At 41.4% G+C, this 26,383-nt stretch overlaps 2 protein-coding genes across 2 annotated transcripts; both read left to right on the forward strand.

Annotated features, from left to right (window-relative positions):
* The first annotated feature begins 12,153 nt into the window (after positions 1 to 12,153).
* On the forward strand, positions 12,154 to 15,725 carry myf6 (myogenic factor 6). Its single transcript, XM_012878981.3, has 3 exons — positions 12,154 to 12,730; positions 12,968 to 13,061; positions 15,371 to 15,725. Exons 1-3 carry the CDS (start codon positions 12,212 to 12,214, stop codon positions 15,478 to 15,480), a joined length of 723 nt encoding a protein of 240 aa, XP_012734435.2. The 5' UTR covers positions 12,154 to 12,211; the 3' UTR covers positions 15,481 to 15,725.
* Positions 15,726 to 18,061: 2,336 nt separating this feature from the next.
* On the forward strand, positions 18,062 to 26,039 carry myf5 (myogenic factor 5). The gene is made up of 4 exons (XM_012878977.3): positions 18,062 to 18,182; positions 22,947 to 23,445; positions 24,274 to 24,346; positions 24,584 to 26,039. The coding sequence occupies exons 1-4, from the start codon at positions 18,085 to 18,087 to the stop codon at positions 24,778 to 24,780; spliced, it is 867 nt and encodes a 288-aa protein (XP_012734431.3). The 5' UTR covers positions 18,062 to 18,084; the 3' UTR covers positions 24,781 to 26,039.
* The last annotated feature ends 344 nt before the right edge of the window (positions 26,040 to 26,383 follow it).

The following is a 26,383-nucleotide window of genomic DNA, read 5'->3' on the forward strand; positions in this document are numbered from 1 at the left end:
GCAGAACGATGTGTGCTGCCCAGAAACAGGGCCGGTTTAGCTGTCTACGGGCGTAGACAATATTTTTTTTTCTCTGCTGCATTTCTCCATCTCTGCCAAAGTGGTCTAAAGCTGATAACAAAATGTTCATTTTCAGCCAAAGTCCCAAAAATGCAGCAGGAGCCCCAAAGGCTTTGGAAGCTTTTAGAAAACACAACTGATAGCCTGCTGTGGAAACGGCATATCCAGTTCACGATAGCATCAACTTTCTCATTTCTTGAAGACTATATGGGTTAAGTGGCTGGGCTCTGTGGCAGAATGATTTATGGACATAAACTGGGGGATCATTTTGGTTGAATGGCCACAACTGACCACACCGGGCGAGTATTTTTACTTCTCCATGAATACCGAAGAACATCCTGCATTTTTATTTACCGGCAAAAGGCTGGAAGGTGTAAGTTATCACACAACTTTTTCAGTTCCCACCTATTTAACACGTTTTATCGCATTACACAAGCACAAAATCCACACGAAGCGTTTCAGACCAGCAGGAAGTAGGAATATTGGTGAAGTGGAAAGTGGAAGGTAAATGATCAACATTTTGTACAAATAAAAATCTATAAAATAAGACATGCATTTGTGTTCAGCCAGCCTGGTTCAGCCCCCCTGTTGAACAACATTTTTTCTGAATTGCATCAAGTCTTTAGGCCACCGCTCTACCAGCTTTGCACATCTGCAGACTAACATTTTTGCCGATTTCCAATTTGCAAGCTTAATTGAATTGGATTGGAGAGCGTTTGTGAACATCACCTGTCAATTCGCGCCACAAATTTTCAATTAAATGTATGTTGGAGGTTTTAACATATAGATATAACATAACACATACACGTAGTTTAATCTAAACCATTGCATTGTTGCTCAAACTGTATGTTTAAGGGCACAGTTTCATGGCTTTTGCAGCCTCCGCCCAGGTTTTCTTCCAGGATTGCATTTGACTCTGTCCTTCTTCCTATTAACTTTGACAAGCTTTTCTGTCCATGCTGAAGAAACCAATCCCCACAGCATGATGCTGATGTGGAATATTAGCTTTTACACATCAATTTTTGTACCAGACCACTTTCTTCACTCGTTTGCTGTGTTGCTACATGGTTTGCAAACTGCAAACAGGAAATCTTCTGACTTTCTTTCAACAATGGCTGACTTCTGTTTGTTTGCCTGCTTATGTTCTCCAAAAATGTCTCAGGCCTTCCCAGAGAAGTTGGATTTATGCTAACCTAAGATGACACCGTTTACTAATGAGGTGACTTCTTTATTGAGTTGGTCGGACTGGAATGTAATTTGGGGTATCAGATATAAACGCAACCCACAGTTTTCATGTTTGTATGTGAAAGAAATATTTTTAAAACTTGTATAATTTTCCGTAATCAACCATAGTGGATTACATAAAATCCCAGCAAAATACATCAAAGCTTGTAGTTGCAATGAAACAAAATGGAAAAAGGTGTTTGGTGTTGAATGCGTTTTCAAGAAAATGTGGCTTCAGTTCACCAGCTAACAAAGCACTGAATCAGTTCCAGCTGTTAAAAAGCCTGTCTTCTCCAGTAAATATCAAACCAAAGTACACGTTTTAGGATTTAATGTGCATGAATGACACATTTGTTTTCTCGCAACGCCACCGACACGCAGCTCTTATGTAAAAGTGGCAGCTACTAAGTCTGAAAGTGACCCTGAAAGCAACACCTGCAGCCCCACTCTGAGTTTCAACACATGGTTTTTAGCCTTTTTCTCGCGAGAAACAAAGAAGCCATCGGACGTGTCGCGAACCAAACACTTCACACGGCCATAAAAGAGGAACATCTGGTTAATATCATAAAATCAAAATCCATTTATTTGGAGACACCAAAAATGTATAAACTGAACATATATAAGATAAATGTTTCCAAAATGCAGAAACCGCTCCTTCTAGTCTAGAAGCTAAAGATGTTTACAATGAGCTAGGAAAATGACCAATGAACACTTCCTATTAGTTCTTAAATACATTTTTGTTCTAAAGGATAAAAAAGTGACACAAAAAAACAAAAAATAAAACTCATTCTGTTTTAAAACCACTTTTTTCCCCTCTACCATTCATAACTGTATTGAGATATGATCCGCTTTCCTCTCCTCACAGCCTGAGTCCGAGGTCCGGTGACCCTGCAGGTCAGAAGGGTGCGATCTCAGGTGAAGTATTGTCATCAAGCCCATGACCAGAGCACTTAACCCCTGATTGGCTAATTCATATCCCAGGTGTGGAGCTGGGTTTTATGCTGTGTGTCCGTCACGGTGCTCAGCGTTTCCTCTCCAGCAGCCCGATGAGCCCGTCTGAGACAGGGCATGCTGTTAGGACATGGTGGGGGAGGTGGGGGGGGGGGGGGGGGTAGGAGGTGTTGGAAAGGGTAGAAACTGAGGTGGGAGTAGGGGGGCATGGGGGGGGGGGGTGTAGGAGGAGAAGAAGGGTCTGCTCGAGGTGGTCCTACAGTTCATGTTAATTATCAGTTCTTTTTGTGACCCTCATGTCAGCAGCCGCCCTAACTGGATCCTGCTTCTAACACCCCTCTGAGGGAGAAAAATCACATGGACGTGACATGTGCATACGGGGCGTTAGACGTCGGAGAACATGATAGGCTTGGAGGCCCGCATGCTTAAAAGACTGTGAACGGTCGAGAAACGCTAAGGAGAGGCGATAAAAAGAACTCTGGCGTCCAGCTGACAGATGCTGTCCTGATTTGTTCGGCGGGGACAAAAATTAATCGGGTTTCAGCCCGGCTCCTGCAAAAAAAAAAATATTCGGAGAACGTTTGGTAAATGTTTTAAGAGTAGGGATATTTTACGTCGCGTACAGCAGAAGTAGGGCCTCTGTCCTGCGGGTTGTGGATGAGCTCCTGCCGCGACGCACCTGCATTAAATAGTTAAATCCTTGTCCTGTAGTCCAGTGTTTCACTACAATGTTCTTTGGTTTATTTATATAGCACTGATTCACAACACACGCCACCTCCAGGCACTTATATTATATTTAGAAAAAAATCCAACATTATTAGTCCAATCATGTAGACAAATTCAGATTCAGACATTAAAATTAGATCCTAATTTCAACACACTGCTGTCATGTTCAGCTTACAATGCTAACTGGTAAAACGTTATCTATCGAAGGAAGCCCATTGGTTGTCGGTGAGCTTGTCTAAAACCCTCATCCTGAGCATGAATCTGGTAAGAGTGACATGGAATAGCTTCCTTTTAACAAAAAAGGACCTTCACCAGAACCAGGTGCAGCATGAGAGACCATCTGACAGGGGGATGAGAGTGGATACATACAAAACTACGAAAGGACCGGCCCAGGAGTAGTTTTCTGATCTCCATAATGACTTTATTTGGTGTATTCAAGAAGGTTAACATTTAAAATCTACAAAAAAAAGATTTCCTACAGGACAATAAGCGCTTAACTCTTGCAGGGGGCTTTAGTTTAATCTGCCTCCTTGTATTTCTGAGTGACTGGTAATATCACAGGAGCCCTGCTTTCCAAATTAAACGGCAAGTCTTTGCTCTTTCTTTGGCCTGTTATCCAAAAGGAGACTGCTAACCATGAAAGGACGGGGAGAAAACGCAATCTCAACGTGTCAAAAAGGTCCCAGAGGGGATATGAAAGTGGGAGCAAAAGCCACAGGTCCAATTTAAATCCAGTCATATTCCTTACAATTCGATCCCACCCCAATATAAAAAAAATACAGTTAGAATCAGTTAAAATTACAATCCTGATTCTATCTGAAGCAGCCGGGGGATGCAGGATTCAAACGGTTTGTTTAAAGGCAGTTGATCTGCATGACACTTTTTATCATAAAAGGAAGTTGTTAACTTAAGTCTGTTTAAATCTTGAATTTCTCAGTCAGTGTCGCTGAAGCCCTGTGATAGACCCTCGACCTGCCCAATGGTACGATGACAGCTGTAGCAGCGTGACAGCTGGCAAAGGCCCCAACAGCCCCCCCTTTGACCCTGAACAAGGTAATTTCTTTTTGGGAAAACAAATGCCGTGTGGTCGGATTGCTTTAACCTGCAGAAATATTGGCAGAAATGACTTTCTATAACCAAGCTAACAGGTTATTCTTCAGTACACAACTGAATTACTGGTGGGAAATGACACTGAAAATGGCCAGTCGCCAACATGTGACAGACGTGACGCTTTTCAGAAGAACCAAACCCCACAGCAAATCTTTTTCAGGACCGTTTCCTGCAAAAATGAAGCAAACAAGGTCCCATGATCTGGCATGCAGCGCTTCGCATAAGTATTTAAACCGCTTTGCATTAATTTTTCAACGTTTAATGCATAAATGCAAGTTCTGCCATGCTGTCTTTACTTTGAGAGCATTAAAGCTGTTGTTCTGTGAAGGGCTCAGAAGTTTGTTTGAGAACATTAGTAAACAAACAGGATCACAAAGCACAAGAAACACCACAGAAAGATTTAAACATCTCACAGAACTCTGATAAAATCTACCTGCACACCTTCCAAGACATGATGGCTGAGACTGACAGGCTATCTAAAAGGCCCATGGAGGAGGAGCACAACTCTACTAGCCTCGTGAGACCATCCTGATCTCGCGAGCTTTCAAGGTTTCACTCGCAGATCAGTCTGGCTACTCTCCGTTAAAGAAAATTTGGAGCCGTTCACCAAACGAACGTCCAATCAGCGTTGGCTTTGAGGCGGGTTGAGGTGTGACGCAACGGGAAGCGCGTCAGTTCAGTCTAAACAACATGGCGGTTTCAGCCGATGAAACTAGCGTTAGCGTGGCTATCGAGCAAGTTTTATCGGAATTACAGAGTATTTCTTTGCTGAGCTAACGAGCCTTTACCTGCAGCAGCAAGAGTAGCTTGGCTTGTGGTTGTGTTTTCGTCGTCGCTCGTAACAGAGCGACGACGAATCTGATTGGTTCATTTGGCCCGTCTATCACCAACATAGGCCAATCAGCTAACCAGTATTTTCGCCCCTTCCCAAAATTACTTCAACGGAAGGTTTCCAGATGGATATGCGGAGCAAATCTATCTGGCGGAGTCAGGTAACAACTCTACAGCTCAGGTGGAAGAATCTTTCTATGGGGCAACTATTGGTTGTGCCCTCCACAAATGTTGCTGTTACTGAAATGGGGAAAAAAAGAAAGCAATCATTGAAAGGATACCATTAGAAGTTTTGGTCATAAGCAATGGAGGGGAGCCAAAGTAAGTATGTGAAAGAACATGGTCTGACTACATGAGGACTAAAAGCTGAATATTTTCTGCTAGGTCCAGACACTAAGACTGCTGACTACCAGGAACACATCATCCCCAAGCTTAAACATGGACACTGCATGGTCATGTTGGAGGTGGGGGGGATTACTTCAGGCAGGATAGAGAAGCTGGTCAGAGTTGATAGGGAAATGAATTGGGTTAGACACAAGGCAATCCCAGAAGAAACCCTGTTAGAGACTGTAAGAGACTTGACACAGGCGCAGAGGTTCACCTTCCAGTCCAATAACGCCTAAACTTACAAATGCAGCAACAATGAAATGGTTTAGAGCAGGGCATATTGTTGAATAAGAATGGCGATGTTCCATTGCAGACATATTTAAAAAGGCTTGCAGCTATTGCTGCAAGGAAAGGTTGTTGCATAAAGCATTGACCCAGAGGTGGAAGGTTGGGATTGCTGGGGGTGCTGAATCCTTAAAAAAAACTAAACTTTATAGATTAGAACTAGAGAGAGTCTAAAAGGTGGGGACTTCTGGCAATCAGGAAAGCCATAAATAAAGATTAATAAATAAAACCTGGCAAACCAAAAAGATTGGAGGCTAACTTATTTTTAACTTAAAAAGTAGGTATTAAATCCTTTTAGATAATGACGTTTATTCATGCAACTTGCTTCTGGGTGTACGGTCACTAGGAAACTATTCATAACTTTTGTTCTTATTGTTCAGTCATTTTAAAGCTTTAAGTGGCTGCTGATGCTGCTTTAATACAGAAGATTAATAGCTGCTTCAGCTAAGGTTCCTGAGCCCGGTGGATCAGTTGGAACGGGAAGCTCATGTTGCAACAATGGATTTTGCAGATTGTTTAGGTTAAAGCCCCCCGTTGAAAAGTTGTCTTCCTGTGCACCTGTTAATTTTGAGAAACAGAGATCTGCGAGTCGGCAAATGTCTTTATCCTTGGACAACGCCGCTGAATTCTCTCGAAAAAAAAAAAAAAGCTTTAAATAACAATAATCTGTCTTTCCTGTCTCTTAGGCTTTTAGTTTTAGTGTGACAATTTATTTTATTTTATCTAAGTTTAAACACACTATGTCTTATTGAGAAATTTTAAACACAGACACCGACTGCGCTCCATTGTGACACATTTCGCCTGTTATCCAGATTGCAGAAGCGCCAGCGTCGTGGCTCATTGGACGGCAGACTGATTTACACTTGCTGCAGTCCTCTTTGACTCCTTCCACCCAAAGAAGCCGGATCCTCCAGTTTGAGTTTCTTCGCCAGATAACACCATGATTCTTCCTGACAGCTGAAGCGTCAACCCCTTGGCACTGACGGTAAATTTATGATCAGGCTCAGGATGCACAGGACAGCCCTGGGGAGAGCATACACAATTGTTGCGCAGCGGGGACACTCTCTATTAATCTCAAAGATGTGTTCAGTTTTCCGCAGCACGATGAAAGCTGAATTTAGCCTGACACGAGGCTCAGTTTAAAACATTCTATTTGTAAACCACTTTCTTCATCACCGCTCCTGTTGATCATCATTTATCATCTTAAATACATGCAAGTGCTTATTTTATAGGAACCTGAGGAGGATGCTTTGTTGGCAGCTATTGTTGACAATACATTGGGAGTCAATTATTCATTTTAAACACAACAAACTTTAGGCTTTCTCCAGAGAACTCTCTTTTGTTGCGCATATCACTTGTGCTGCACGGCAAGCTTATAACATAAAATATGTATTATATTGCACGCTCTTTTGAGTGATTAATATCTAAGAAATCTATGACATTTACTATTTATTATGTAATATACAGCCCAAAATGTTGAATTCTTGGTGAGCAAGTGAAGAGGTTTTGACTAAACAATTAATTTTTTTTTATATATGTTTGCAATATTAATGGTTGTACAAGACAATTTAGATTATTTATCCAGATAAAATGTCTCAATCAGGGGCATATGGTTTTAAATGTATCCTTTTAACATTTCAATTATTCAGTTGTATTCTATATAAAGCAACTTGTCAATGCGTTGGGCTGACTTCCTTGTCATTGCAGCTCTGCAGGCGCCTCTTTTACCAACTCTTTTTGGTGCAGTTTAAAGGAAGCACTTCCCACCCCGCCCCTCTCCAGGTCGCAGAGCGTTCCGATCCACTCCGATCGGCCATTTTTGTGTAGTATGCTGGGGGACAGCGTAATGAACAGCCAAACATTTTGATGTATGCACTTGTAGTTTCAGCATCCTTGAGCTTGAAATGGATAATTGCAGCAAGAAATAAGAAATGGCAGATTTGCAAAATTGGATATTGTTTGCCAGTTCCACAGCAAATGCTGTGTATACCGTATCTACATTGTTCAAAAACGTAAAAAGCGGAATATAAAGCTATCTACTTGGGACATGGAGAGACTAAATTAAACTTTTCTGTACTTCAAGAGACTCCAAGTACAGAACAGAAAGATTTTAAGGGCTAAAAAACTGGATTTTGAATGATATGTTCCTTTTAAGACATAACTAACCACAAAGGTTAAATTTGGAAGAACAACTTCAAAATAAGACTGGAGAAATTTGAAAGTTTGAACTGCTGCTGCTGATGATGAATGATACTATCATCAGCATACAAACAGAATGCAGTGCTGTGAGGCCTGCCTTCATGGGCTGCAAACTTTAACCTACATTAACTGCTTCTTAAGGCTGCTTTAAAATGTCCTTGTGGAATCACAGGTCTAGACAAAACAGCAATTCCCAAAGCTGTTAGCCCAGAATCCCCCAAGATGAGAAGCACATGACCTCGCTCAGTTGCTATGCTCCAATACCTTTTGTGCAAATGCTGGGTATAAACCTTCTTAGTTTGATGATCATGTATTGCTAGACTCAGATCCCAGCAATATCTTTATAGTTTATGATTAATAGTTTGGACTAATGATCGCCGGGGGTGTCCATTTTCAACAGAATGATTACCCTTTCAAAAAGGTATGTAAAAACACCCCCTGTAATGAGATGACTATTATGTATAATGTGATAACGGGCTATTTTTAGAACTTAGAAGAGTCTCTCTGACATCTAACAAATATGTTTTAGAAGAACAATCTGTTTTGATTGGTTGATCAGTCCTCTTGTTGACTACTCACCAAGAAGCACGTTCTGCAATAAAACTGAGCTGAGCTCGGAGACTTAGACTGAAATTTAAAATTATTTAAGAAGAGTTCTCCGATATAATCAGAAAAGGTTGATTAAACAGAACCACTGTTGAAACTTAACTGAATGAAAATTAATTTCTATTTTTTAAATTGGTTACACAGCTCACCTGACCTGACAAAACCCTCTTTTTTAGCTCCATTGTTGAGGATCTGGGGATGAAAGCTAACTGATCAAGGCTGGTTAAGATCTTGGTTTCTACATCGTCATTTCTTTTCTTGGATTACAATAGGGTTTAGATTATGGAACCAGGCAATTTTACCACTTTTCTTTGCACTGTAGAAATCTTACAAGAAATTTAAAAAAATATGGCACATCTAAATGCCAGAACTTTGAGGACAGCAAAGATACAATGCACATAGGCCTGATTACCAAGCATGGGGGCAAAACAATCAGGGAGTCTGCTCCTCCTTATTCTCCCCCCGGTTGAGCTTGATGAGCTGCAGCTACAGATTGATTGGAAAACCTTTAACACTCTTAATAGACCTAAGGGCTGCAGTAAGATTTGACAAATCATGACAAAGATTATTTGTGAAGTGAAGAGCAGGGATCCTATTATGAAGCCCTGAGGAACTCCTTTTTGTACTAGAAGAACTGACAAAAACGACCAAGTAAAGTATTCAGTGTTGATGGGTAATTTGTCAGCACTTACAGAAAAACAAAACAAACAATCAAGATGAATGTTTTCACCAATGTTTTTCAAACCAAAATAATGAGTGATTGGGATTGCTCGAGTACTATTTAAGTTTGATTCATTCAGAAAAAATGCCAAATAGCCTCATAGGGGAAAAAGCTGCCTGTGATCAAGGCTCTGAGAACACTTAAATAGCCTCTTCCTTTCAAAAGCTGCTGCCCAATCTTGTTTTATTTCAGTACACAAGGTCATGCAGCTGTGCAAAAACAGGAATCTCTCACATTCCCGCCTCTGAAGTTCCCAAATGCAGCCCTTTAAATTTGCGACAAATATGCCACAAGCAATATATCACCTTCTCGGGGGCCTTTTCTGTTTTTCTCTGATCTAACATGAATAAGGCAAGTTTCTATATATAATGTCCTATGTACACATTTCTTAAAGCTGCTTTGATGCTGTACATTCCTATCTATTTTTTACCAGGAAGTTATGTTGGCTAGAAATACCATTCTTGCTGGTTTATAAAGGCAAAAACCAACAAGACTGTCTTTTTCCCCCCAGTGTAAATAATCAGTAGCAAAATGTAAGATATGTAAATTTGCCAGAATAGTATGGATCGTTATGGCATCTTTAATTGGAAACTAACATAGGTAAAATCAACAATAAGAGGGACAAACTGCTTCCTAATAAGTATTTAGAATAATAATATGGAAAAAATATATAAATATGACTGCATTTTCATATTGCTAAAAATCTGCTTGATTGCTCCATTTTTATTTAATCATATAAAGTTAACGTTTGATTTGGGATTTCATTTAATGATCTAAAAAAATAACCTTTACTGAATCAAAATTGTATTTTTCTTATTAAAGGTCCATTGAGTAACCTTGAAAAACTACCAGGCGTAATACCAGAGCAATAAGTCAAAAAGAGAGACCTAACAATCTAAAATAGACAATAGATTTCTACAGAAAGATGAAAACCAATAAAAGTGAACTGTATCCCTTTATATATCTCAGTCTTTGACATCAGAGGTAATTCTTCATTTTCCCCCCTTCCATGTCAGGCAGCTCTTTGATTTCCAAAGGTAACCTTAAGAAAGATGTTGAAAGTCAGGCATGGTTAGCCAGTTTCCCTTGAATGAATGAAACCTTTCAGCAGTTTCTTAAAACATAGTCTTAGAAAAGCTATGGAAGCAAAAAAAAGGTCAACGCAAAGAATGACTAAGCAAACGCCTGCCTAAAAAGAAGCAACTTACACAGTTTTTTTTTTTTTTTTTTTAATAATCCAGTGTTTAGCTTTGAAGTCAGAAACTACTTTTTGGGGCTCATAACCTCAATGCTAAAGCTCCTTTTGTACTCAGTCTTGTGTGGGTGATGAATAACATGTTGTGAATTTGAGAAAATCCCATTTTTCATATGTTTCAGCTAGACTGTTAGTCACTTTAAGTGTTAGTAAGTCTAGTTAAAAATGAAGTGTAAACTCCACACCGAGCCAGTGTGATGCATGCAAACAGGGGTTGTGTAAGTTTGCTCGTTACATGTTAACGTAGCCACAAGATTGTCTATGATTTGTAATTATACCATGGTCTGGGTGACTGTTCAATTCTGATTGGCCGCAGGGTGTCCGTTACAAAGTGGTATAGGACATCATAAAAAAGTTAGCCTGATTGTTCTAAATTATTGCGCTGGCTCAAACGTTAGCTGGTAACGCCAAGATAGTTGACAAGACATGAACACTTGATCCGATTACCTTGGCAATGCGCTACAAGATATTTTAAATAGTTCTCACAGCCGCTACTCATGAAAAACTGTTAAAAAAGTTTTAATAATTGAATTAATATTTCTTTCGTAAGTGACCATGGTATAAGCAGGATAATGCCTTTTGAGGTTTCTGTTATCAGAAATTAATGGACGTCGCCAAAGCAACTGTGTTCGCGTCAGACGGTACATACCACCGCCTCATCCAATAATTTCTGATAATTAACACCTCGTTGAGCACTATCCCTTACATGTTTATGTGATTTTTGTTTTGTCTTGAACAGTAAAAAAAAAGGTGTTTTAACAATCCGAACAAAATAAACTGTTTTTTTTTTTAGATCAGGGGATGACGCAACAAGTATTTAAGATATGAGTTCAGAGTTAGGCTGAAATATTCTGGTCGAGCTACATTTGTTGTTTCAGTTTCATTTTAAATTAGATTATTTCATTTTATCAGCAAGTGAGTAATTTATCATTGGGAGGGAGCGGATTAAGTTAAATGACTTATTGAACTGCTTTTGTTAAAAAATAAAATAAAAACATGTCCGCACTTACAACCTTACTAAATAATACCTGCTGGGGTTGTTCATAAAATGAAAATAACAATGGACCGAGTTTTGAACCTTGAGGAACCCCTCGGGAATAATAAGCTGTTACAGAATAGGAAAAGTGGCCTAAAGCAGAGCCAGAAATACAAACACTATTGACTGAAGTTCTGTGGACCAGAGTATCAAATATTGCGTTACGAAAAGTACAAAAAACAGGCAATTTCCTGCTTTGGCCGTCAGCACAAGACCTTTAAAAGTGTAGTCCCTGTGGAATCATTTGGATAAAACCAGAAATTTAAAAAAATTTAATTTTAAAAAAAATCTGAAATCTGGCTAATGAAAATTTCAATCAGCCTCCTACTATTTTTTTGTTTCCCCAATAAATAGCAGCGTTGAAACGGTCTGATAGTTGCAAATATGCTATTTTTTGGTTCCTAATAATTGGCCACAATCACTCATTGTCCCACCTTCTGTCCCTGCGCTGAATATGCCTAAATATGGCAATCCCATGTTTTTCTAACCTGGAAATCCCTAAGCTGGTTATATAAAATAAAATCGAAAAGTGTAAATGATTTTGTATTTGTGCATTCGTGCACATGCATTCAGTTATAGCACCTGTCATGAAATTTGAGGTGACTCTTTAATAGCTTCTGAATGCCGCAATGTGTATTTATTCCCAACACAAAGTCAGTGAGCAGCAAAGACCCATTCAAAACTAATATGCTTGTTGCAGTGTGGCAGCAAGTGTTGGATAGAGTTTCACATTCTATATATAAGCCTGTTGACTGCGTCCCCACTGCTCTATTTAAATGCCAGAGTTCCACTGTCAAAACAGAGCGAAGGACGCAACAATATGATGGACCTTTTTGAGACCAGCACTTATCTTTTCAGCGATTTGCGTTACTTGGAGGAAGGGGATCATGTATCGCTACAGCACATGGACATCGCGGGGGTCTCTCCTCTGTACTCCAACAGCAATGACAGCCCGCTGTCCCCGGGCCAGGATAATGTTCCTTCAGAGACGGGGGGGGAAAGCAGCGGAGAGGAGCATGTGCTGGCCCCTCCGGGTCTCCAGCCACACTGCGAGGGCCAGTGCCTCATGTGGGCCTGCAAAATCTGCAAGCGAAAGTCCGCACCCACAGACAGACGCAAGGCCGCAACGCTCCGGGAGAGGAGAAGGCTGAAGAAGATCAACGAGGCTTTTGACGCGCTAAAGAAGAAGACCGTGGCCAACCCCAACCAGAGGCTACCCAAGGTGGAGATTTTACGCAGTGCCATAAGCTATATTGAAAGGCTACAGGACCTGTTGCAGACCCTGGATGACCAAGAGAAAATTCAAAACGGAACTTCCTTGAACACCAAAGAACTTAACGTAAGCTTCTACCGATTTAAACTCCTTCTAGCTTCCTCTTATTCTAAATCTGTGTGCCTCAGGGACTCGAATGACTTTCAAATGACATCAAAGCCCTTGCTTGGACTCTAAACCGCGTTTTCGTCCTCTTGTTACCGTGTGCTATTTATTTATCTATCTGGGATTGGCACCAGCCTTTAGGAATTTCAGTTTTGTGCGTGGGTTGTGTGAGTAAAATGTGTTTCTGTCGTATTTCAGCCGCTTGCCAGTGATGAGTATCAATGGAAGAAGTCCTCTGAGACCTGGCGGACCTCTGTTGATCATTCCAACGCCGCAATGAACCAGAGAGAAGGTACATCTGTCAGCAATTTCTCGTAATTAGCAGTAAATTAACAGATTAGAGCCATGACTGCCAACGTGCAGGTTTTCATCTCTCTTTCAGCCTTGGCAGAGCTAACCAATGTGACTATCTGCAGGCCAAAATAGACGAGCACAGCTCATTCACAAGCGTTGTACGACTGTCTGACTTGATGCTAACCTAGACGTCTATAGCTTCCAGGTTGTGGAACAGATTTAGCCATTTTAATGTTTTTTTTTTTAGAGGACAGAAATTAATTATCAAAATTATATCATCTTTGCCTTTTACACAAATTGACATTTTACTACTTGAAGGTACACACCATGCAGAACAGTCAATGTGGTTTGCGAGAACCATTGCACTGGACAATTAGATTCTTAGATATTTTATTCTTTATTTCATTTTAGATTATTCCTACCATCCGGTTGATTTGGATCAGGGTTGTGCATCTGCAGTTAATTTTATTTTCTGGTGCCAAGGTTCTTGTCTTTAAAGCCACATCTCATAGGCTTAGAGGATGAGGATATAAAGCGGCACATTTTAAACTTTCTTGATAATTTGTACTTAATTCCTATCAGAAGCCCCAATGCGTTGCAATATTTGATTATTGGCCTAAAAGTAGGATGATTTTAGTTAACATTCTGCTAAGCCCTATATGTGTCAACATACATGCCATTGACTAGACATAGAAAAAAACAATTATGCTTTCTGAGTAAACAACATGAAATTGTGGTTAAAATGTAAGAAAATGAAAGGATGCCTACACCAAGGTGTCTATTGCTGATCACATTTTAAGTGTCTTTGGGCTAAATTTGGACAAAAAAGCCCAACTTTCTTTGTCTGGACACAAATCAAGAAACAGCCAACCTTGATTAGCCATATTCAGTTCAATTCAATTCAATTTTATTTATATAGCCCCGATTCATGAAACATGTCATCTCAAGGCACTTTACAAAGTCAAAGTCAATCATATTATACAGATTTGTCAAAAATGTCATATATAAGGAAACTAGTTGATTGCTTTAAAGTCCCGACAAGCAGCATTCACTCCTGGGGAAGCGTAGAGCCACAGGGAGAGTCGTCTGCATTGTACATGGCTTTGCAGCAATCCCTCATACTGAGCAAGCATGAAGCGACAGTGGAAAGAAAAACTCCCCATTAACGGGAAGGAAAACCTCCAGCAGAACCGGGCTCAGTATGAACGGTCATCTGCCTCGACCGACTGGGGTTACAGAAGACAGAGCAGAGACACAACAAGAGAGACAAAAAGCACAGAAGCACACATTGATCTAGTAATCTGTTCTACATTAGATGGTAATAGCGGGTGATCTGTCTTCCCTGGATGATGTCACAGCTAACAGAACGTCAAACCAGGTGTACCTACTATGAAGAAAAAAGAGAGAGAACAAAAAGTTAAAAGCCGAAATGACAACATTCATAGACCTGTTTCAATGCAATGAAAAATTGTATTGAAACAGGTCTATGGAGGTTTAGCTCTTAGAGAAGATTTCCAGTCGATAGAGGTCATGCGTCCAGGACTGTGTGACAGTAAATGTGTTGAAATGAGCCAATCAGACCCACAATGTGCAGCACTGGTAGTGTTGCACACGATAAAGGGAAAAGCTTTAGAACACGTTTAAAATCAATGTGCAAATTAATTTGAAGGTAATGATATGCATTAAAGTGCTTCTTTGATTGACCAACTCTGTTGTCAAATAAGCCTTTTTTTGACAGAATGCCTTTTTAAACCAAAAGCATTTTGGAACGCCATGGATTCATTTTCTCTTACCGAGCAGGTTTCATTGAACTTACACCACCCTCACAATCATTGCAAAACTTTGGTAGAGATGTTTGCATGAATAAGAATTATTTGCGAGCCCAAGGAGCCCATCTTTTCAGAGGTTCCCTTCCCGTGAACTTTGGAGGATTTTTTTGTTTCCTCTCCTTTACCGTTTTCCTTATAGTTCATAGTAAAAATGTAACATTATAATTATAGCCCCAATTGGAAATACTGACATGTTTGGGTGAGAAGATGCTTGCTGGTAACCATTTCCTGACTCAACACACATCTGCCATGTTTCTCAACACAGAATAGATGTAATCAAATTAAGCCACAGCAATAAAAGAGTCACTTATTTCACGGATTCTTGCACCTCTTTTACCGGTGTGGCTAAGAATAGCAAAGGCCATTTGAACTATCAATAATAAACCAATGCAAGTATATTAATTGGGTTTCATGTCTTTTGTGATTGGAAGCACCGCTGCCTGTGTAAAAGTAACGTTCCACTTTTCTTTGCTTGCAGTGACCAGTGAGTCTTCTGCATCCTCCAGCCTGCTGCGTCTGTCCTCAATCGTGGACAGCATCACAAATGATGAGAAACTCAACTTCTCAGTGGAACCCTCAGAAAACTGAAGTAGTCTAGGAAGTTTTGTTGTTTCATTATTTAAAATCTTCAGTGTTCTGATCTAATTTTTCCAACTATAATGCATAATTCTGGCTTTTCCTCACTTGTACCAGTAAAAAAGTAAAAAAAAAAAAATTGTACATATTTTATATTGACGGGATTTATAAATGTATTTATTTTGTTTTTAAAAGCCTAACAGATTGTTGAAATTTGTACACATAGCTGACCAACAAATAAAACAGTTTCTCTGTTACAAGCTGTTTGCGCAGTTTTTCGCTTCCCTACTTTCGGATGCGTGCTGAAGGCTGTCCCATTGACTATGATTTTCCTCACAAAGATCTTTGAAAGGACATTTCCTTTCCTTTCACGATATGCAGCATGCCGGTATTTACCTTTTCGGTTGCGTTTAAGGATAAGCGAACCCAAGCAGTAAAAGATCTAGCACTTACACCAGCATTCACGCCTATTAGAAGACCATAAAAACGTTCGAAGCTGCTCTCGAGCAGTTTCGCTGCCAAGAGTGCTCGTCTTTGTTCACCAGCAGGCCTGATCCCACAACAGTAACCCGAGTCCCCCCTCCAAACACCGCGTGCCTCCACACTCCTCCCCTATCACATGTTGGGAAAACAGAAACTTGGGCTCCAAGCACGAGTGCAAACCCCCAGCGGGTTAATACAGTTATTTTAGCCGAGGGGTCTTAATTCATCGTCACTCGGATCTTCATCACATGACGAAGCGTTTACATGAAATGTGTGGCCTGACGCCAGTGGCTCGGCAATCCAATCAGCCTGGTTTGTCGTGTATTGACGTGACAAAGAGGCGGGGGGGGGGGGTTTGGTCAGTGTTCAAAGCCTGATGTCATGTTGCACAATGATCTCGCTCTGATCTCTGCGGACGACTCAAAGTGCTTTTTGACCTTTTGGGACTCAGACAGATAAAGCCTCGCGCAGAATGTCACAGCTGCTCATCAGGTTTAAGGGCAAAAAAAAAAAAAAAAAAAAAAAAAAAAGAGCGAACAATAACATGAAATAGGCAAGGAAGGGAGCTGGGGGAAACGTAACCCCAGGTTTCAGTTTACAGGACGTTTGTTCAATCCACGCTTACATGTGAAGGTCATTTCCTCTGCAGGGACCTGTACTGTAAGTTTGGAGTAACTGACAGAGGATGTTATCGGTGGTTTCCAAAGACTTTTTAGAGAGACTTTTGTAACTTTAGATGTGACATTGTTAATTTTACAACAGTGTCTTTAAATAAATGATTCATACCCCTATATCTTTTCATTTTACTAATAGTTGGGTATCGACTTGGAACTGATGAAGATGTTTTGGGAAAAGCTACAGATAAGGCAGAGCTCTCTAACTCTGGTCATTGAGGTCCAGTGTCCAAAACTTTTAGATGATCCTTGGTCCAACACACCTGAATCAAATGGCTGAATTGGCTCTTCAGTATGAAGTTCTCCAGAGTCCTGCTAGCGACCTGATTATTTGACTCTGGTGTGTTGAAGCAGACATATAAAAATGGCAGGACACGGACTGGAGCTCAAGACTCCTGGTGGTTATGGCACAGATGCCTTCAAACCCCAAAGGTTTGACCAAATGATACATAATCAATATACCAGCGGAAGCACGTAAAAGGTTTTGTATAATAGCTATAATGCTCATGATCATTTTCCTTGGAATATTCAAAAGGGTACGAATAATTTTGACAAGCTATTTTCAAAATAAGATTTTAAAAATAATAATTTTCAGCATTTATGTTCCTTGTACATTATTTTATTATTATATTTGTGTGTAGTGTTGCAAATTTACGGAAGAGGATTAGGGCCATTCAAAACAAAAACCAAAAAAAAAGTATTACATTTTTACTTTATTTTCAGAATTCAGACTTTAATCTCAGCATTCTGAGAAAAAAAATCTAAATTCTGAGAAAGTCAGAATTGAATACATTTATTTTTAAAATTTTTTTTTTTTTTAATGGCCCTAATCCTCTTCCATACAAATATGGGGCACTTGTTGGTCAGGTCTGACCCTCTTTACCATACTGAAATGATTTTTATCCCCTTTCTTCTGTGTATGAAATGATTTTGCAAACATTTGACTCAAACCTGAATTTAATTAGACGCATTTGTTTCTAATTATGCGACAGTTCCTCTTTTCAAGGGACAGTTGGCAACCCTGTGTGTCATTTACTATCAGAAACAGTTTGAATGAAAATAATGACAAATCATTGGTATGTAAAACCGAAAGGAGCGTGAATATCTTCCGTCTAAGCTTCATCTAAAATGCGCAGATTTTGTCGGCCTCTTCGGGGTCATTGTTCCGCTGACAGCTCGTAAGGATACAATGCGGATATTTCTCACAATGTGCCAAAACGTTTGGCAGCCATGCTCTCTGGGAACCGCTCACACCTAAGAAAACACGCCGGCTTTCTCAGCCCCCGAACTGCAGTCGGACTTTGTCCGAGGGGCCACAGCTGAAGAAGACATCGGCGCTGCTGCGGCTTGTTTGGCCGCCCTTTAGGATCAAAGGCTTGCTTTGCTTTAGAGGCTGAGAACGACGTGGTCAATGAGAAAACCTGCCTAATTGAGCGCCGGCTGTTGATTGGCGCAGCACATGGCGCTGCTCTGGATGCGCAGAGGGAGAATTACGCGGGCGCACGGAGCCCGCGATGGGATCTCCGGCCCAGACTGGTCTCTTGGGAACTCTCTGAGGTTTGCTTTTCTGTTGTTCTCAAGGGTCAAAGGCAGAGTTAAGTGAGGGGCAGGAGGTGATCTTTTATGTCCCACCTCCCTCACGTCTGAACGCCTTATTTCCTCCAAAACGGCCTGAACACGGTTAGGCGTCACCTCAGCACATTTAACAAAATAAGTTTTAATTCTACTACTGTTATATATATATATATATATATATATATATATATATATATATATATATATATATATATATATATATATATATATATATATATATAAATTTTTTTATATTTTCGAGCAGCCTGCAGTATGATGATTATTTCCCACTCGGTATGAAGTCCGACGAGAGAAACAAAAGAAAAAGGGAGGGAGGGGGGGACAACAACATTTTGAGTGGCAACGCCATTTGTTTGGCAGTGAGCAGGGAGAAGTGTGCTGCCAAACCCTGCAATTCTGCGCGCTTCTCATGGCAGGATGTTGAAGGAAAGTTTGAGCAACTCGCAGCACTCAGCTTCCAGGTTTGATCCCCCCCCTCCTCCTCCTCCTCCTCCTCCTCCTGTGATGGCATTCCACCTTTCATCAGCTCTGGCTTTTAAAACACTGCCTTCACAGACTAATGACAATTATATGGTGTCATCAGCAACACACAAATCCCAGCAAGGTCAGGCAGGAGAAAGCCTGAACACAGTTTCCTCTGCTTTTTATACAAGAAGCGCGGATACGGAAAACGGGGAGGAATAGGAGAACGGGGCTCACAACACATCTCACAAGACATCAGCAGCTTTAATGATCCCACAAGGAAGATAATCCAATCATAAACAAAGATTTTCTTTTTTCTCCCATTGTGGAAAATATTTAGTTCTAATGCAGCATTTTTCCCAGCGCTGTTGTAATATCAACACGTTTTTTTTTTCTCCAGCAAAAAGCAGCCAGAAATGATCACGGTTTTGGATTAGGATGTGCTCGTGTCCTCTCTCCTGAACGGCCAGGACTGTAGCCTGAAGGGCGTGGCCCTGGCTGAGCTACCTGACTAATCTACCTTAACATAATTAAGGTGCTCTCTGACTCCATCTGTATACCCTTATTGGGTAAGGACTCTTTAGGCAAAGCGGGATACAGCGGAAGTGTATCAGTGGTCACCACGATAAGTGCTGTCCGAATAGTGCAGTCCGTAGGAAGGAGGTAGGAAGAGGAGCCAGTATGCTTCCTCTTGGGTTCCCTTAGATAGGAAATATTTTGGACCAATCTGTATAATCTGATTGAAGTTGACTTTGGAAAGTGCCTTGAGATGACATGTTTCATGAATTGGCGCTATATAAATTGAATTGGAGCTCGTTTAACATAGGAACCTCACGATGTGAGGGAAAGCCGGAGAGAATTGAGCCCGCATTTTGTAGTTGATTTTCTAAAGGCTGTAGGCCCAGATTTTACTCTCATCATCCATGTGCGTTTCCGTCCCACATCGACGTTGGAGTAAAAAAGGCTGTATGGCATCGGCCCACTAATCCAAAGCTCCTTTCCTCCCCACAATAGAGTTTTTACTGTGGTCAAGGAGCAGGAGCTAGGAGCTATAATTAGAGGTATTCGGATGGAGCCTCTGACTCCCATTCGGTCAACTAATACTAATCAGCGCCAGTGCTTACCTGACAGAACCTCCTCGAGCGATTGCCTTACAAGCTGCTCCTGTTACCAGTTTTCTTCCCTCCAGCCAGACCCTCACCCTCATTAAGCTCCTCTAAAACCTTCATCGGCCTCCTACCAGCTCCAACCAGCACTTCTTTCAACTCTCATCCTCTGGGGAACACCAAGCACAGAACCTCCAAGTCAAACTGCACCTTTCCCCCCCTCAGATCATCTTTTGCCTACAAGGATGATCCCTGACCAGCCTGAGTCCTACAGTTTCTGTGGCAGGGTCGGAAAACTGAGACAGAACATGACAGAAATCTGCCTGACAATCGTTTTAAGTTTCCTCCTTTCTGACTGAAAACACAACTAGGTACAGCTGCAGATGATCTCAAAGGTAAAACCCGCCCATTCAAAATGTGAAGAGTGAATGGAGGCCATGATAAATCATTTCAGTACTTCTCATCCTGAACAATTCAACCGGAAAAAAGATGTAAGAAAGCAGGAAGTAGGCACGCGTTTAGACTAATACTTTGTTTTACACACCTTTTGAACCTGTTACAATGTTGTCTTTTTGGGTTCACACCTAGCATCATTTACTTTGAATCTGATTAACGGAAAAACAAATAAATAATTTTTTTTAAAATAAATCAACTCGCCTAGTGTGACGTTCCCAAGATTTGCTCATTTCTGTTTCGTTACACGTGGTTAAAATTATCTCATCAGTCAAGAGAAAGGTCCTAAAAGGAAGGGGAGTATGTTTTAGAAACCACATTGACAACATGGTGACAACATAATATGGGGTTGCTTTTCATCAAATGCAACTGAGGTTTTTGTCAATATATGAAGTTATGAAAAAGATCCAGATTTTGCCCAAATGCCACAGGCATCTGATAGAAACTTGAAGGTGAAGAAAGATTTCCGTCTTTAGTGCCACAGCGATAACAATCAATGGCAGGACAGCTTCACAAGAAGGAAATGAATGTTTTGGTAGTGAGTGTAGCCCAGCCCATAACTACATCTGCCATTAAAGCACTGAGGTCACCTTAAGAGGGAGGTGGACAGGAGATATCCTCGCTTTTAGTTAAATTCCTATAAAAAAATAGATATATATATTGCAAGGCAGAGTGGCCGAGTATTAACAAAATCTAAATAAAAAAGAGCCCTCTGAGCCCCTAACCTGCACCAAAGATCACAGAGGAAGATGCAAATAGGCTTTTTCGTGTCAAAAGACCAGAACCTCAGGTCGACATGTGATGCAGTCAGCTTGGGGCTAGGCTTCATCCTGCACCACCTTGACTATTCAGGGATGCACGCCAGGACCCTGTTTGTGGACTTTAGCTCGGCCTTCAGCACCATCAGCCCCGACGTCGTCCTCCAGAAGCTCACCAGGCTCACAGTGTCGGCCTCTACCTGTCGCTGGATCACCTGTCGCTGGATCACCTGTCGCCTCCTGACTGACCGGCAGCAGCAGCAGGTGAGGCTGGGGAGCATCTTCTCCTGCTCTGGTGCACCCCAGGTGTGTGTTCTCCCCCCACTCTTTGCGTGCTGTGAGGACTTGAAACCAAAGTCAAATTGCTTGATCATGCACGCAATACTAGCCAATGAAGCTGATTCTGAAAACAGAGGCTAGGAAATTTTGTTTTGTTTTGTATATGCCGTTACGCAGAACCTGCCATTTTAACAGAGGTGTTTCAACTTTTCAGGGCATTGTAGAGCATTTACAGTATAACTAGAATGTAATGAATAAATCTAATTTTCACACATTTTTGTTAATATTTGGAAAACTTTTTCCCATGCTTAAAAGTATAAAGCGTTTCCAAACACAAACAAAAGTAGTATCTCATTAGTAATTTGGAAGGAAAAGTGCTTCATTGGCAATTTTCAAAATTTTTATCCACGTCAAGGAAAGCTGAGATTTCCTTTGCAGTTGATTTAAAGTTAAAGAGAAATCTACTTTCAGTCTATGCTTTTAATGCCGTTACAATCTAAGACAAAATTAATGAACATCGTTTTTTATTGAAGATACAAATTAGATTGTAGCACTGTTATGGTAATTCAAAGAAGGGCTTTATATTAACTTTTCTTTCCTTAAAACAAGCTGAAAAGCAAATAATTAGTGTTTCGTGGGCACATGTTTTATTGTGATAAAGTCATTTGCTAACAAAACGTACAATAAATCTAAACAGTGGAAGCATTTGCAGCAGCGTATTGTAATAAGTACAACTAGTCAATTTAATTGATCAGATTTGAATTAAAAGCAGAATCTAAGAGGGGGAAAAAAAGAGTATTGTTTGTGAGACACTTAGATCCCTAAACAATAACAGTTTGTTGCATTTAAAGCACTTGAGGAAAAAGGATTGCCCCATTGTGGCCATCTGTTGGGTGCTGTAATTGGGTGCTCAACCTGAGTCGTTACCTTTTAACGGCTAAAGTTTGGTCAGCGGAGCTGAGCTGCACAGTGGTGTCATTAGCTCTAATGAGCTTTGGCAAACAGGGGTCGGCTCTCCCTTGCAGCACCTTAAATGACGAGGACGGGCATTCGGACAAGGTTTGCTGCTGTTTGCAGGGCTTGAAATGTTACACCTTCCTTTGCAGCTGGGCTGCATCTGCGACGCCGTCGTCTGCACGGTAACAACGGGCTGCCGCGACTGGTCGCCCTGCTCTGCTGCGCAGTCGTACCAAACAAAGGGAGCTCTCGTGTCTTCATAGCGAGGTTTATCTGTGAAGGTACAACAAGAAGTCTCAAAGGCGTCTTACGGATTAGCTAAGCCAAATGAAGACCAAAAAACAGATTTATGACCATTTCAAACGACGCCAAGCTGCAAACGTTCATCCACACCTTTGAAAGCTGCCTGTCCGGCGTTCATCTTGCCCTCACAGAAGCGGGACGGGAGAAAACGGGGTTGAGTGGGAAAACACCAGTAGGTGCAGATGTGGGAAACTCTGCAGGGTACTTTGGGGGGGGGGGGGGGTGGTAGGGATGAGGCAGGGAGGGAACTGAGCTAACTCCAGCCTGCCTTCTGGCTGGGCCAATGGGCCATGGTAATTAGATCTGACCAATGTAGGCCCTGGGCTTTGGCCTGGGGGCATATAAGGGGGGCGTGGGGCAACAGACCCCTCATATCACTCAGAGGTCTCCTCTCTTTCACCCAGCAGCTTTACCCTCTTCCCCTCTATTCTGACGCCTTTTCTTTACCAAGCCATGGATGTCTTCTCCCCGTCCCAGCTCTACTACGACAGAGCGTGCGCCTCCTCTCCAGACAGCCTGGAGTTCGGTACCAGCATGGAGCTCACAGGCTCCGAGGAAGATGAGCACGTCAGGGTCCCCGGGGCCCCTCACCAGCCTGGACATTGTCTCCAGTGGGCCTGCAAGGCCTGCAAGCGCAAGTCCAGCTTTGTGGACCGCAGGCGGGCCGCCACGATGCGGGAGCGCCGGCGGCTGAAGAAAGTGAACCACGCTTTCGAGGCCCTGAGGCGCTGCACCTCGGCCAACCCCAGCCAGCGCCTGCCCAAGGTGGAGATCCTGCGCAACGCCATCCACTACATCGAGAGCCTGCAGGAGCTGCTGCGGGAGCAGGTGGAGAGCTTTTACGGCCTGCCCGGAGAGAGCAGCTCCGAACCGGGCAGCCCGCTGTCCAGCTGTTCTGACAGTATGGTAAGGCTTCTCGCCCATGTCATCACCGGGGTTAGTCGTGACTGTGAAACCAGAAGACATTCGGTTAGAAAAGCATTGCACAGAGATTGTGGCGTTGCAGCGGCCGTTGGTAGATTTAATTCCCTGGACAGTTTTATACTGGAAGGCAACACAAACTTTCTCATATAAAAGCCTAATAACCTCTGGAAATCATTTTCCAGGATCTTTTCAGGTTGTGCTCTTATAATTCGCCTATTCTTTGCCTTTGCTCTGTCTTTGCTAACCTCTCTTTGCCAATTCTGTTGACTTCTTTTTATACTGCAACCAACCATGTATAAGGTTATCAAAAATAACAAATTGGACTAATGGCTTTCCCACCACCCAACCCTTTATGGCCCCAATAAACCAAACTAAGTCCACCTTACTGAAGTCTGGCAGCCAAAACCCGCGCGCTTTCCCCCCCCCCCCGCATTCCATCCTGACTGCATGTATCTGCACCACTGCCAGGATTTTCTGCAGATTTACTCGGAGAAAGTGTCATCTTGCACAAACCGGTGTTGCTTCCACTGATACAATCGATTCGCCACACTTTGGAGCCAGGCAGGGGAGGGGGAGCGGACCCGCGCCACTTTGACTTCAAGGTGGACGTGAAATAAAGGAGCCCCAATAATGCTGGAGTTTAGGATTTATTAGCCCGTCCAGAATATAATAAAGGCCCTGCGCTTTTGTTTTTGTCGGCCTCCTCCTGTTCAGTGTTTCTGTTTGCGGCCGTAACTCGGCATGTAAATTTGTTTTTGTGAGGTGTTTGTTGGCGCTTAAGGGTAAATTTGATTTCTTGTGTTCTTGCAGGCTGGAAGCAACAGTCCAGTGTGGCAACACCTGAATGCAAACTACAGTAATGGCTTTGCCTATGCAAAAAATGGTAAGAAACTATTGATTTAAAAGACTATTTACTGTTTGAATAATTTAAATAGCGGGAAGCTGCAAGAATTACATTCATGATTAGAAAAAGGGGACATTAAAGCAGCCTATGTATGATTTTACATTATCATAAAGGTTAGATGTTTCTTTTGCAACCTCTTAAAACAACCTGTGAGCCAAAATCATTTTTGGGATGCAAAAGTGATCAATGTTTGTCTTTTTTTTTTCATTTTTTCAGACAGTTTGGATGACAAAGCCCTCGGCGCCTCCAGTTTGGAGTGCCTGTCCAGCATCGTGGACCGGCTGTCCTCGGCAGAGTCCGGCTGCGGTCCGGCTGCTCTGAGGGACCTGCCCAGCTTCTCCCCCGGCAGCTCCGAGTCCCAGCCCAACACGCCAGAGAGCCCGGGCTCCAGGCCCGTCTACCACGTCCTGTGAAGGGACACCCACGCTTTGATTGCCACGGCGGGCGGGCGGGCGGGCAGCGCGACGGTTTCTTCAGACCACCGCTGCTTTTGCAACAAAACGATAGTAAGAAGATGTTTTTGTGCAAAGCAGATGAGGACAGTGAAATCTGAGGACCTGTGGCAAATATCGTTCATACTGTACATGTGATTTTTGTAAATATGTAATATAACACCAATTTATTCTACATGGGCTATAATACCCAATGTGATATATTTAATGATGCATTATTCAATTTAAAAAAAAAAAAAAGATATTTAAACAGTGCCATAGCGTACACTCCATGTTGTTTTGTTTATTAAATATTTTTGTTTAAGCATTTTTAAGAGTCTTTTTTAAGTTTTCTGTTAATTATCTACTTACATTCAGTGATTTTTCTTTCTCATAAAGGTCAGAGCACAGTTTTTGTTTTTTATCTTTTGTTTTTGTGTGATTATCAGTCCCAATTTTTTTTTTAGAAGATGAACTGTTTTCCACTTATCTTGTAATGTAATGTTCACTTAAAACCGCAGATTTTTTTATTTTTATTTCAACGCATTCGGTCCCAGCATGGCTGCTGTGGCAAAAATAAAGAATCAGGTTATTTATTTCATACTATATACAGAGTTTGTTCCAGAGAATCTAGGCTGTCTCCAGCTAACAAGGCTTCGGGATCCCTTTACAGGTCAGCTGATACCATTTGTCATTTAGCGCTGCTGCAATCCCTCATGTGGCCTTTTGTTTGCTAATTATTACCAAAAGCCATGTTTTTATTCCTGTAAAAGGAGAAAAAGGGCCTTTACACCAGTCAAATCAAGGGAACAAATGGGAATTTCTCATAATTAAGGTGCTGGTGTTGATTTCTGCACGTTTTGTACCTGTTTGCTCTCTCTAGCCAAATGTGAGTAATCATTAGCACCCCCCTTTATACCACCAACACTAGTGTGGAGAACAGATGGCCTCTGATGGTACTTATCGGGTGACTGAGGCGGTGGAGGGGGGGGGGGTCATTGCTTAGCCTGTGCTCCAAGAAAGCTATATTTTCACTAAATGCAACGCTGGCAAATTCAAAAATAAAACTTTTGATCTCTCAGATATACTTTTTGCTACTTTTCATTTACGCATTTGATACAGAAAATAAGAAGAGCAGATCAAATTGTGTACACTTAAATCCACTCTTCACATTTAAAGTAACTTGAAATAGCTAAAGGATTAAAATACCACTTCACATGCTAATAAAACTTTTAATTAAGTCTGACTTTATTATGTTGTTCCTGACACTAACAAAATATTGCACCGCTTGTAATATTAGAAACTTAAAATAAATTACAGACTGTGAGTGAAGGAAAATCCCTACTAAACAACCTTGTTTTTTTACTCAAGTACTTATTTTTTTAATAAGATACCTTAATGGGGTGGTATTTTTTTCTGGTCTGTCCTATTTTGAATGATGCTTAAGAGAAATGTGTTTCTGTGTCATGTCAAATTTATATTCTAGGGAAACATGAAGCCATGGATTGTGAATTAAAACATCCTACTTTACTTTAATCAACATGAAAAAGTAAAGTGGAATCGTTGGGGTTGCCAATAACAGCCT

This window comes from Fundulus heteroclitus, chromosome 17 (assembly GCF_011125445.2).
Source record: "Fundulus heteroclitus isolate FHET01 chromosome 17, MU-UCD_Fhet_4.1, whole genome shotgun sequence".
NCBI classification, from domain to species: Eukaryota; Metazoa; Chordata; class Actinopteri; order Cyprinodontiformes; family Fundulidae; genus Fundulus; species Fundulus heteroclitus.

Coding starts and splice junctions, on each gene's coding strand:
- myf6 (XM_012878981.3), top strand. CDS start 12,212: ATGATGGACCTTTTTGAGACCAGCACTTATCTTTTCAGCGATTTGCGT. Junction 12,731..12,967: donor TGAACACCAAAGAACTTAAC/GTAAGCTTCTAC, acceptor GTCGTATTTCAG/CCGCTTGCCAGTGATGAGTA. Junction 13,062..15,370: donor CGCAATGAACCAGAGAGAAG/GTACATCTGTCA, acceptor CTTTGCTTGCAG/TGACCAGTGAGTCTTCTGCA.
- myf5 (XM_012878977.3), top strand. CDS start 18,085: ATGGCGCTGCTCTGGATGCGCAGAGGGAGAATTACGCGGGCGCACGGA. Junction 23,446..24,273: donor CCAGCTGTTCTGACAGTATG/GTAAGGCTTCTC, acceptor GTGTTCTTGCAG/GCTGGAAGCAACAGTCCAGT. Junction 24,347..24,583: donor CTTTGCCTATGCAAAAAATG/GTAAGAAACTAT, acceptor TCATTTTTTCAG/ACAGTTTGGATGACAAAGCC.